A 13,105-nucleotide genomic window follows, 5' to 3' on the forward strand; every position below is an offset into this window, starting at 1 on the left:
GTTGAGCTGTATTGTTTGAAGAAGGATTGCTGATTGATAACAATGATTTGACAGTGATTTCCTCTCTGGGTGCTGAGATTTATAGATGTTATGACTGTTTTTCAGCATCATATATCATGTCTTAACTAGGCTTGTCTCTGTTACATGCACAAACTCTACAAGATTAATCCATTGTGACTAAACCATGAGGTCTTACTTCTCTTTTCTTAGTTATCAACGGATATTGTCCTTATCCGCTGTAACCTGCAAGTGTCTGCAAAATGAAGTAAAAATACTGTAGTGTCTTGCCAAGAGGGCAATAGGACATGGTTTTCTTGAGAAATTTAATTTGCATCATCAAAGCATACCGAGAAACTCTGAGATCACAAGTTCTGCTTTTTAGAAGTTCTTTTTTTTTTTTTTTGCTAAAAGATTTGCCATTGAAACTCAGCAACACAGACTAATATAATAATAATTAATTTTTAAAAAATTTTTTGTTTATCAGTCGTTGAAAAAGCTGAGAAATTATCATGGGTGTTTTGATTATCTGTCTGGTGGGTTTCGTGAACTGTTTGTGTGGAAATAGACTCATGCAATCTTAGTCTTACTCTTAAATTTGAGTGGAAGCAAACACTGTGTCAGAGAGACACAACAAGGTAACATTAGCGATATGTTAGCAATAATATTAGCTATAAAAATGATGATTTTTCAAAAAAGGAAACAACTGGTTGTTAATTTATATTTTCATTCAGCCCCACCACCAAAACCCCAGCATCCACCTGCAGGCGCCAACAGGAGGTCCAAGATATGTGTTCATCACTCCTCAATATCTCTACCTCCAAACTCTAACTATGTTCTGCTGCTGCAATAAACATTCTTAAACGTGAGTTGTCTGACTGAACTAAAATAATCGATAGCTGCAGTCCCAGATGGTCGGCTCTGTCTCAGCATTGGCCCCGCAGAGTTCAGCGTGATGTAAACCAGCGCATGGCGTTGTGAGCCATTTTCAACCTGAGAAATGCTGATTTTTCTAAATTTATAAAGAAATGTCAACATTAACACCAGCATCAGTGTGTTTCATCATAATACAGTAATATAATTCAGTTTACAGCCCAAAAAACACATTCGATGTGCAGCAACTCCTTAAAGTAGACAAAACCCAGACAGAGCAAATTAATTTGGTTTAGAAACCAACTCGTGACTGGCAGCTCGTTTTACTGGCAGTAAGAAACCTGCTTCTTACTCTTTTTGGCAGTTCTTTGGCTTTTGGCAGCTTTTTATAAAGCTGCAAGAAAGAGAAAGAAGAAAGAAATGAATAAACCCTCCCCATTTAGTTTGTGGTAAGTCAGATATTCAATATATTAAGGAACACATTTCCACTTGCAAAGTAATTTTGATCTGTTATGCAGTCTGAATCGTCTAAATCATAACGGTGCCGACTAACAAGTCGAGACTTGTAACTGAAATGGCCGAGCATGCAAGGGCGGATGACCAAATTTGGGTGGAGGATGCTCGGAAAGTCTTGCGGTGGAAAGCCTCAGGATCTCCTTCCTTCCCCTTTTCTCAGCCCTGCACTAGCAATGACAGCAAGCAGCAGAGAAAGAGGAGAGATAGAAGGAAAGAAAGATGACACATTGGGTAGAGTGACCAGCACATGATGTTGCATTTACATTACTGCTGAAATCAGCAGGATTTCTGCCCAAATGCAGTCATTTTAAACAACATTAAATTGACATTATGATTAACTAACCAGGTTAATACAGTAAATTTCAATAAATACAAAATAATATGAATGCCTATTTATCTTTTCAATGTATGCGTTTGTCCTAGCTTACCTTGTTCAGAGCCTTGGGGGTTGAAGTGTATCCCAGTTTGCATTATTATATGTTAGGTAGGAACATTCTGGGCAGGATGTCAACCCTAACATTTATAGACACATAGACACATCCAAATGAAACTGATTTTTGGAGAAAATCTGCCAAAGAAAATGCCAATCAATGCATATTTCCATCTGCTAATGTTATGAGATTATCAGAAGAAGCGTGAGATTTTCACGTATATCACCGGACAACCCAGACTTAAGTCTTACCGAATTAATTTAAGAATGTTAAACAGGATTGTCTTGATGAAAATCTGTAACAACGTATTAGTAAATTAAAGCAGGTTTGTTAGTTTGCTATTTATTCATTCATGCATTTAATTTAATTGATGGTGACTTTTTACTGACAGAGATAAAATGTAATAAAAGTCTCAGTTTGAGAAAATTTCTTTTTCAGCTCATTCAATGTCATGATGAAATCACAAAAAAAGGAAACTGTAGACTACAGTGTCATCCAAATGCGCACTTTCCCCCCATCCAACTACACCCACACCAACAATGTAGAAAGCCTGATGAGACGCATCATCCGGTCAGTTTGCTCTGGTTCCTCTTTTCATCCTATAAAACCTGGAGGTCTGGTCCAAAGAGATCAGTCATCTCCAGCTGCCAGATCAGGCGATCAGCTTCTGCAAAGAACCTCTGGAACATCTCATCACGCGGTAACCATGCAGCTGTGCATCAGAAGACTGACATGCCTGGCTCTCCTCGCAGGGCTTCTGGTACTGGCAGAATCGGGCCCTAGTAAGTCTCCTCTCAGAGATCCTGCACCATATTACTCTGCTAGTCCAGGATTACAAATATATGTATTTGTACATGTATTTATTCAATGCTTGTCTGTTTTTTTTCCTGAAAAACAGATATAAAGCTCGCCAACTGCTGCACTGTAGTCAGCATCACGAACATCACTGCTCCCATCTTGGGCTACAGGATCCAGAGGAAGCAGCTGCCATGCGTCCGCGCTGTCGTGTAAGAATCACCTCTTTATTTCATTAAACACAGAGCCACGATCAATGATGTTGAAAATCCAAGTTCTTGATGAGAAGTGGTTTGGAGCTTGTGGTTGATTTTTTTTTCTTTTTTTGCCACCCAGATTTGAGACCACCGAAGGAGAAGTCTGCAGCCACTGGAAGCAGGACTGGGTGTTCGAGAAGATCAAGGAGCTAGAGTGAGTATATGCCTTTATCACCTCAGTCAGTCTCCAGTATTGATGATTTTTGTTGGTCGCATCAGACATGATGGACAAACTGTTTTTTTTAACTATTTTCTCTTTTTTGTGTGTTTTACAGGCAGGCCCGCACAGCAAACACCACTGCTCCTGCTACCGCCACCTCTCAAACCTCCAGCCCTTAGAAAGCACTCCTCACCACCATCTATAGCTAGTTGTCTTGCATTAATTTAAAGTATTTAAAATGCTTTCTTATGTGATATTTAATATTTATTGCTTGCACTATTTATTTGTTGCTCTATTTTCCTCATACGTATTTGTTGCTCTATTTTCCTCATACGTTCCTGCATGTGGCTTACAAGTGATAAAGATGCAAAAAGTGTTCATGGTGTCCATTGTTTGCTGTAAACAAAAATAAATGTTCTTGTCTTTTATCCATATGTGCTGTTGTTGGTTTATACTGGAAATCAAAGGTAGTTCTGCTCATCAAACCTTATCAAATGACCATCATGACAGAGGCACAGCTTTTCACAGATCGATTCTGCCATCTAGTGGGGATATGAAATTATGTCAGGACAGTTTGAAAAGAAAGAGCGTGTCATTGAGGCAGTCACCTTGCCTGACTGGAGAGCCAGCCCCTTGGGGTGCTGATCTGAAATAGCACGAGAGACAGCCTTCCCTGTCAGTCATGTCATGCATTTGCATGAGCTCGAGGGGGCAGGACAGCTCAACCAAAAGTTTTCAAACACCTTCCAGCAGATGTGCTGTCAGCATCCTTTTCTAAGTGCATCAGGCAGGCACGCATATCACGCCACTAAAACAAACAACAACAATCTACTCAGTTTGCACAAGTTGTGGTCCTCATGTCATCTATAATTTAGAAAATACACCTTTTTAATGATGTTATGAGTTTTTACATGCTCCTTGAAAATATAAGTTACATAGTTTAAAGCACCAATTGCTCTTCAACCAGTGTTAAAAAAAATAATTTTGAAGGAATAGTTTGGATTATTTGATGTGGGGCTGTATGAGGCACTTATAAGTAGTCAGTGTATTAGCTACAGCAGATGCTGGTCGTCACGCCCTCAGTTTGGAGAAGCAGAGGGGGGCACTGACACAGAAGCTAAGCAATGTCCTACTGTGGACAGGGTCAGCAACAAAAAGATATTTTAGCCACCTAAAAAATGTCCTCCCTATGAAATCATTATCAGTTTAAGTGTATGGTATATTTAGACTATTTTGACCATTTTACTTTACCATTACACAGCCTTTTCCAACAGAAAACCATTGTGACACAAGCCAAATATCACTATCTCCAAACCAGCCCAAGTCCATAAGTGAAATTGATAATTTTATGTCACAGAACACTGGGGTTGCTGGTTTACCGCTGCCTCGATCTGTTAGCTTGTTTGTATTATTATGTGTCCTCTGTGTTTTAGAAGGTCAGTTTGGAGTCACTGCAGTCACATGATAACGTGAACTAACAGACTGAAGCAGTGGTAGAGCAGCAACTGACTGCAGCAAAATGACTGATTTTGTCAATGGAGTTTGGTTGCTTTGGAGAGAGCAATATTTGGCTTAAATAAGAGTAGTTTCCCGTCAGAAAAGTCTGTCTGACGGCAAAGTAAAGGAATGAAAATATTCTTGTACACTTGAAGTGACAGATCTTTTTAGTTGGGCCTTTTTTTTTAATTAAAGGCATAATTCATCCCAAAAATCAAACATACATATGCTGGCCTGCACTATTTTTCCAGCTAATTAATTTTGGTATCAGTTGCCAAGTTGTGGAGATATCAGCTGTCGAGATGTCAGCCTTCTCTCAAATACAAGGGGACAAACTGGCACTCAGCTTGTGGTGCATAAAGCACCAAAATAAAAAATACATCATCATGGCCCAGTTATTCAAGAGAGCACAGACCCTGTTCCGAGCAGCTTTATGTAGAAACTACTTTCTTTCTACAATAGAATCTACCAGAACTACTTTCTCTGATCACAACAAGGTCTGTGGATAATCTTGGGTATGCGGATCATGATTTCTGGAAAGAGATGCTGGTTTTTATTTGTTTTTTTATGTATTTTTTGTCCCTTTGAGCGCCACATTTAGAGAGAATGCAGACATCTCTGCAGCTGATATCTGAAAACTCTGCAACTCACAGCAAAACAATCTAGATGGATAAATAACTATAGACGGCAGGGGGAAAGTATGTATTTTTGATTTTGGGGAGAATTGTCCTTTTAAGTGGCTAAAATATATTTTGTTGCTGAGTTCGACCACAAGAGTTTATTGCTTAGTTTCAGTACTGGTCCTCCTCTCTGCTTCTCCAAACTGGGGGCATCCAGACGGCCATCTATTGTAGATAACACACTGACTTTCAACCCCACATCAAATAATTCAGACTGTCCCTTTAATAGTAACTTAGCCATGACCACATTGAACGTTACATGAGACCCTTCGGTGAGACAGTGCTGTAGATTGATTAAATAAATGTGGACAACAATGCTGGAGTAGTATAAAGTAAATTTATTGGTTTATGAGAATTGCTATTGGCATATTTTAGCACATTAACTTGATTAAATGTGTTTCATAGCAAGGAACAAAACATTATAGTCACAAAAACATTTAAAAACAGAAATATTCACCTAAATATTTGCTAAGTGGCTAAGTGCTTAATCTATGTCAATATTCTCAAAGCTGTTGTTCCTAGGTTCCCCTTAACTCATGATTAAATGAAGTATTATGGCTGAGGCTGCATATATTCAGGCAAGTAAAAGTAATTAGCTTTTCTTTGCTTTTTCAGAGAGAATATTCCCAACATGACTGGATTACACCGGGTTCAATTTCTCTCAAACATTCCCCCAAACTGGCATTTCTATAACACAAATTATTTAGCTCCAAGTCTCTTAAACCTGTTTTTTTTTGCTAATAGAAACTTTCACTGCTGTTTGTGAAGATCTCTGCGGTACTGAAGAAAGATCCACTTCCACCATTAAGTGAAGGAGTCACACTTTTGCTCATCTGAGTGTCACCTGCAGCAGAGCCAGCCTTGGACATCTTCTTCAGTTTTGCACTATGAAGAGGCAAGTTTTTACTCACAATGCACCAATAACAAAACAAGCAAACAAAAAAAACTTGTTCACACACAAAGTTTGACCTGATTATAAGTCTAAACTGAAACTGGTTGGTATTTAAGAGTGAGTAGGAGTCTCATACCTGAGTAAATCTAGATTTTTCCTCACCCACGCATCGTCCGGGTTTGCACATATCTCAGCCTTCTTAACTGTGAGGAAACTGCAATAATGAGACACATAATCAGACACACACAGAAAACACTAATATTGTTGAGTGTATAATTGTATAATCTAAGTATAATGTTTTGATAATGGTGCCTATTTCATACTAGTTCCACTACCAGTCATAAAACAATACTTATTTGTACAGTTTTCTACAAAAATCAAACTAAGCCATCAGCGTTTTATGTTGTCTTACAGTAAAAATGTAGCCGTACAGGAACTTTAAAGCCACTACAAGGACCTTTCATGTTATGTTGATTTTGGAGATCCCTGTGGACAGAAGCGGTAGTGTTTCCACGGCCGTGACCACAAAATATCACGTCAAAAATAAAATTATCTGAATGAAAATCTCCTCCCACTTCCTTGTAACACACTACTCACTGTACCTTTGCCTGGTCTGGTCTCGTCTGATTTCAAGGAGACCCGGACCCGGCGGCAGCCACAGAGAATAACTACATAGAAATAGCCGATCCTCTCTGGGACGACCTTGTTTGCTCATGTAGGTCATACAGAGACATCAGAAACAAATCGAGGCTTTTTCATAGCCAGTTAAAAACTGCTTGTAGTAGCTTTAAATAAAATAAAATTTAAAATTAGATGATTTGTGATCCAATCTGAAGTTTACCTCATTTTTATCATCAGGTCAATTTAAATTTTTAACTGTGTCACATTTTACTTCCAGATGTTCTTGTTTTAACTGTTTCATTCAGGTTTTTATTTATTCTCATCGTTTTATTGTGGCTTTTACTGTCACAAGTTTCTTATTGGTGTTTCTTTGTGCCTAATAGCCTTTATTTATTTTTTACTCAGCTGAATTATAAATGAAATCTCTACCTCAATGTTTTCCGATTTAAAATAAAGGTGGGATGGACAAATTAATAATTTACATAGTGAAATATCTGATCAAAAAATAATCAAACAAAACTAGGCTTCTGAGCAACTATTCAGTCACAACTTTCTGTCGGTGCTCAAGAAACAGAGTCGAGGCTGTATTGTGTAATTGGACTTTTGTCAATCTTTAAAACTGGACAGCTTGTGTACAAATAATTTATAAACATAATTTATGGAAATATGGAGCAGACCAAACAGATGCGAGTTTTGAATTTCAGACAGTTTTGACAGCAGAATGTTGTGGTAGACCGGATCAAATGGATTTTTTCTTTTTTTTCCAACAGCAAGAAATTCTAGAGAAACAATATGCCACAATTCCACAAAACAAACACCAGTGATTTATGAATATTTAAAAAAAAAAAAATAGGGTGGAAACCACTGACAGTGATCATGGTCAGAGTGATCAGCCGCTTATATTGATCTATGAAATCTATAATCACATGAAAAAAAAATTGTTGGCTGATTCTGTTTGGTACTTTACTCCCATGCCTTGCTGTAACCTGTCTGCTTTTGCTGCTGCCTCCGTTTGTTGCACATTGAAAACATGACGGAAAAAGAAAGTCATTTTCTCTCAGTGGAAAACTGAGTGTCTTCAAAGATTACGCTAAATGTCAAGAACAAGCCAACGAGATGCAGCAGCGAAACTACAGTAAGCCATATCCTTTATTGAGTACTGGGTTATAGTGCATTTTAATTAGACAGTTATACATTAATTTAATTTGTGCAGTAATTTGAAAAGTCAATAAAATTCAGTAAATAGTGAAACTGTCTGTTTTAATACTTATATTCACTTAGTCTTCTTGCACCTTCTTGTGTAGGTTTGATGTACCATGACAGTGATATTAATATATTATGGTCAGTTTTGATGGTTTCATAGGAAAGAGTCTTACATGATCGCCTTGATGTGACAGTTTTCCAAGTTGCTTTGTTCTCTGTAGCCCTTAATACGCTGGAAGGGTATTGGCTTCTTAGTGTAGCCCGGGCAACAGGCTCTGGCCCTGTTGGCACCTACTCCACACACACACAAACATACCAAATGAATGATTGATCAGTTCAGTTTAAAGTCCAAATGTAATATTTTCTGTATTTCAATATGATTGACGAGCGGTCGGATGTGATGAAACAAACTTACGGACAGCTGGAACTGGACCGAGCAGGCCCAGTATGAAGTAGAGAACGACCACCACCCTGATCATACCTCTGGGAGCCATGTTGACAGTGAAGAACCAGCGGAGAACTTGCTAAACACATAACCTCTCCACATATATATACCTATCCCTCAGGTTGTTTTCCTTACCTGTGGCTCTTAAATTGGGGACAGGAAGCCCACTGTTGCATCATAGCTGCCAAACCTGCAGACATTGCACTTTGACCACAAATTAAGCCTCTGCTGTGCCATTATGCAACACCCAGATTTCTTTGTGTGGGCTCGTGGGCCTGTGAGAGCATCACTGTGGAACTGATGCACAGATGCATTATGTTCATATTGTCTCCTTTGGCTCTAATCTAAATTTATGCTTTCTGGGTTAATAATCATGCTGTGAAGTTCTTCATATACAGCGCAGCAGATCCTAATCGTCACACGCTCTCCGCTTCATTTAGATTTCCCCAGTATATTGCTTCATATTAAGCTCTCAGTGCATATGCATGCATAATTACACATTGTAACACAAAATATTGCCTTTATATTTCTTCATATATTTTCTAGGCTTGACAGAAGTGACTGTAATATCCACTGTCATAATTTGACATTGTAGCTTAAAGCTGGAGTGAGGGTGTTTTACATAATCAGCATTCTTGAGAATGTTTTGTGGTGAGAACTGATGGAGTATGAGAGGCTTGTCAAACCCCCACCTCCTTGTTAGCATGACCTATTTAGTTTGCAGAAAGCTGACAACTCCAAATCTAGCTCAGCTGACCTAGATAGACGCAACGTCTTCAACTTGTAAACGCTCTATAGAGTACTGTACGTCTCAAAAACTACATGTACAAGCTGTAAATGACTAAAAATCAACACCTCCTGCGCAGTAAAATACTGTGAAAGCAACATTCATGAATGAATTCATGAGCGCTGTACGGGCACTGTGGGTTTTCCGTGACATCATTGAAATTACATGCAGCATGAGATTGCATGTAGATATTTTCCCAGACAATATGTAGACACTAAAACTAAACTGGTGGCAAATGATTTGCTTTGTACGGTCTCCAGATTCAGCTGATCCCTGAAGGAGAAATCTATTTTTTGTTGCCCTTTTCACAAGGAAATCAAGAGTGTGAAGGTCAATAACAGATTAAGGCCTCTGCAGCTGATGGCGATTGAGTGTGTTTTGCTCAAGGGCACCTCAGAAACGCAGATGATTGCTGTCAGAGCACGGAGGCCGCACTGCCAGTCGAATGAGTCTTCCAAGCACCACCACATGAACTGTAGCTGTGATTAATAAGTGTGTATATGCCAGAAATTTGTAGATTTTTCATCTCCTGCGCCTCCAGACACAAACTGACACGACTCAGCTTCATAGTAACTTTTCATAGTCAAAATTAATGCATGTTTAAGAATACAAGAATCCACCAGAATTAATTCAACAGGAAAAAAATCAGGTGAATTGACAGTTTATTCCTGCTATTGTGTAAATAAAGTTTAGAATGTATATCTTTCTATGGGAGTAACAGTCATAAGGAAACACATCCTGATACACAGCACAAAATTAGCACCAGCCATCAGCCAAATGCTAGTGAAGAGGGTGATATACTGAAAAAAGAAAAATTGCTGGACCAAATTTAATAATCAAATTCAGAGTTTAAGCCAAGTCAAGTTAAAAGTTCACAATTTTGCAACAAAATTATTTGCTTTACCAGAAGCTTTACCGGCTCCTAAACAATCAAATAGTGTGGTTTCAGGAAAATTAGGCTTGATAGTAACCTACATATATATATATATATATATGTGTGTGTGTGTGTGTGTGTGCGTGTGTGTGTGTGTGTGTGTGTGTGTATACACATATATACATACCTAGACAATAGCTAGTTCAGTTCAGTGATTCTAGATACACTTAAACAGCTCATCACCAACATAAACAACATAATACATTTGGTCACAAAATAGGATTTTGTCTAGCATTTAAAAGAATGGTGGCTTAACTGCAGGTGGAAAAATGTGGAAAAGATGTGGATTTCAGGACTTCAGGCGCACAGTACAAAGAGAAACCTTACAGGTGCGCCTTTACTGAAATACAATTAGCAGGTTAAGGGAACAGTTTCAAGTTGGAATAATTCAGAAAAACTACCATCACTGAAACAGAAAGCTGAGCGAAACTCATTTGAAATAATACATTACTTCAAATACTGATAGAGTATTTGAGTACTGTTGATTTAACAGTGTAGATTTGCTGTACTTGTCAGCCAAAAAACAATGATAATCTATTGAGTGGCTGGTAAAATTTCAGTGTTCACTAGTCATTTTGCCAGTGGGAAAAAAGTTCATCTTTCCTGTGCTGATAGATAAGCTTTAATATTACACGTCAGTGTTGTTTTTGTCTGTCACAGCCTAAACATCACCCTGTCTGATCTATGAAGCCTGAATTAGTTGTGACTGTTCTGAGGTTTGTCATTTCATGACACTTTCAGAGATCATGACTCATTATGCTCTCGTGATGACTTGCCCAACTTGCACCCTCCTTGAAACCTCCTCTGTCCTCCCACTTGGCAGTCCGGCCCACACATCTCAATTTAGCACACCACACAATCTCATGCCACATTCAGTGATGACCAACAGCAGCTTTTGCTGCCTTCACCCATAGGGGGGCAGTGTTGGTACGAGCCACTGATGGATGTCAAGCAGGACATGATAAATGGATGTGAAGTGAATGCCCCACACAACCTGAATGTCTGTCACAGCAACAAAAGGGATTGCTTGTCATAATGTGAAATGCAAATCAGGCTTTTTTTTAAAATTCTACTACTGTAGAATACGATGGTTTCAGCACTGTTCTAAAGTCATCCAGCAGCAGAGAAACAGTAAATCAAACAGTAAGACATGAATCACCTAAACAGTCTCTCCCACAGCAAATACTATTCAAGTCGAATCATGTCATGAACACAATGTGTTTTCACACATTGAGGGGCGGTTTGTAATCTGGCGTCTAATCCATCCTGTTTCCGTGCATTATTTGCATATGTTTGTGTGACCTACTGCAACTGCTGATAAAGACAGAGGTAACGTGATAAACTGGACGATCATCTGTTTGACAGTCTAATCCCTGCTAATCCTCAGTAAAACACAGTTTCTTATCATCATCCTGTGGTCCTCAATGAAACACACACAAACACACACTTTCCTCTGAGGTTACAACCCTACTGCAGATGATAATTCTCATTACTGATTACTTTGATACATTGTTTTAGAACTGAAGCTTATTTGTTTATAAATTGATTAGTTAATTAACAAAAAGTTCACAGAAATCATATTGACTGTTGTAAATTTTTAGCACAATGCCAGACCTTTTACAGCTTGTTAAAGATCCAATATGTAAGATTTACAGGGATTTATTTGCAGAATATAGCAGTAAGTTTGTTTTCGTGAGTGCATCACCTGAAAATAAGAATTGCTTTTGTTACCTTACAATAAGCCTTTTGTGTCTACAGAGGGTGTTGGTCCTCTTTTACTGAGGCCTCCATGTTGCACTGCAGCCTGCAGTTACAACTGGTTCACAAAAATTGAAAATAATGGAAAATGGGTTGTATCTCCCCAGTAAAAGAGATGTGATGTGCACATTTGTGAACAAGGCCATAACTTAATTGATTATTTAATCGTGTCTCTTATGGGGAGTTTCCTCTGTCCTGTCAAGTATAACTACAGTTTTCAGTTTTGCCACTTAAATGTCCCACATATTTGCTGCAGTGACATGGAAACGAAACTGAAAGAAGCCTCTCAAATCATTAAACTAAACTGTTAAAGAATACAGCCTGAAAAGCTCACACTGCTCAATACAATTTAAAAGGTAATATAGACTGCAGGGACCAGTTGAGGGGGTGGGACAATAAGGCACATTTCCCCAGTAAGAAAGATGTATGTGCATTTACGCACAAGGCACAGCAGCGCAACTTCATTTTCTGCTTAAATATTAACATTATTTCCTGCAGTGACATTACTGTGCACATGGTAACGTTTAAAATGACTGAAAGCAGCCCCTCTGATCATTAAAGTAAATTGTTAAAGAAAACACTCATACATCAATACACAATAAAGAAATCACCTGGGAAGTTCACAGTGATTTGATACAATTCAAAAGGTAGTCTAGCCTACAGAGGCAGGTAGAGGTGAGGATGCATGTCTCTATATTGGAGAAAATAACATGTTCGGGTGGGTTGCAGGTGATACATGGGGATTTGGATGAAGTCAGCCCATCCACTCAATACTGTTCTCGTAACCAAGAATGGATTTTTTTTAATTCCTCGCTGAAAATGAAATATTTCTTGACTGTTGGTCTAAACAGGCAAAACAAGCTATTTGAAAATGTCATCTGGGACAATAATTGGCAGATTAGTGAATGCTGAAAATAATAATTAGATGCAGCCCTAAATCATTCAATCCAAAATTGTCTGAAAATAAAATGCATATCACAAGTCACCAAAGTGATTTCCTGCAGATATTCCATTATGAAAAGCAGCTTGTCCACACCATCTGAGAAGCCATGTCCAGAAAATGACTTAGTAATTGATAATTTTTTTTGGCCACTTTGGGCATTTTAACAAGCTGTAAACACAACATTGACAAATTATCACCTTATCAACTAGATTGACTAACGTGTGAGCAAACACTTGCCTGTTACACATCCAGCAGACACTGAGCCTCATTAGCATTCCTTCAAAATCTCCCTCGAGCTGAGGGGAAATGCAGACTT

The 13,105-nt window shown here is 38.5% G+C and overlaps 2 protein-coding genes across 2 annotated transcripts; one reads left to right on the forward strand and one right to left on the reverse strand.

Annotated features, from left to right (window-relative positions):
* Positions 1 to 492: 492 nt before the first annotated feature.
* On the forward strand, positions 493 to 3,339 carry LOC146317515 (uncharacterized). The gene is made up of 3 exons (XM_084733127.1): positions 493 to 2,599; positions 2,716 to 2,824; positions 2,949 to 3,339. The coding sequence occupies exons 1-3, from the start codon at positions 2,269 to 2,271 to the stop codon at positions 3,025 to 3,027; spliced, it is 519 nt and encodes a 172-aa protein (XP_084589253.1). The 5' UTR covers positions 493 to 2,268; the 3' UTR covers positions 3,028 to 3,339.
* A 2,190-nt stretch (positions 3,340 to 5,529) lies between these two features.
* LOC146317516 (C-C motif chemokine 17-like) lies at positions 5,530 to 8,492 on the reverse strand. Its single transcript, XM_084732347.1, has 4 exons — positions 8,338 to 8,492; positions 8,096 to 8,213; positions 6,235 to 6,312; positions 5,530 to 6,091 (listed from the first exon to the last, which is right to left on the reverse strand). Exons 1-4 carry the CDS (start codon positions 8,414 to 8,416, stop codon positions 5,944 to 5,946), a joined length of 423 nt encoding a protein of 140 aa, XP_084588473.1. The 5' UTR covers positions 8,417 to 8,492; the 3' UTR covers positions 5,530 to 5,943.
* Positions 8,493 to 13,105: the final 4,613 nt, after the last annotated feature.

Source organism: Lutjanus erythropterus, chromosome 12, assembly GCF_056507025.1.
Source record: "Lutjanus erythropterus isolate fLutEry1 chromosome 12, fLutEry1.hap2, whole genome shotgun sequence".
Classification (NCBI taxonomy): Eukaryota; Metazoa; Chordata; class Actinopteri; order Lutjaniformes; family Lutjanidae; genus Lutjanus; species Lutjanus erythropterus.

What these genes read in the sequence shown, in the direction of transcription:
- LOC146317515 (XM_084733127.1), top strand. Translation starts at nt 2,269, where the DNA reads ATGATGAAATCACAAAAAAAGGAAACTGTAGACTACAGTGTCATCCAA. An exon ending in ACTGGCAGAATCGGGCCCTA is followed by an intron (nt 2,600 to 2,715) that starts GTAAGTCTCCTC and finishes CCTGAAAAACAG; the next exon opens with ATATAAAGCTCGCCAACTGC. An exon ending in CCATGCGTCCGCGCTGTCGT is followed by an intron (nt 2,825 to 2,948) that starts GTAAGAATCACC and finishes TTTGCCACCCAG; the next exon opens with ATTTGAGACCACCGAAGGAG.
- LOC146317516 (XM_084732347.1), bottom strand. Translation starts at nt 8,416, where the DNA reads ATGGCTCCCAGAGGTATGATCAGGGTGGTGGTCGTTCTCTACTTCATA. An exon ending in CGGTCCAGTTCCAGCTGTCC is followed by an intron (nt 8,214 to 8,337) that starts GTAAGTTTGTTT and finishes TGTGTGGAGTAG; the next exon opens with GTGCCAACAGGGCCAGAGCC. An exon ending in TGTCACATCAAGGCGATCAT is followed by an intron (nt 6,313 to 8,095) that starts GTAAGACTCTTT and finishes TCATTATTGCAG; the next exon opens with TTTCCTCACAGTTAAGAAGG.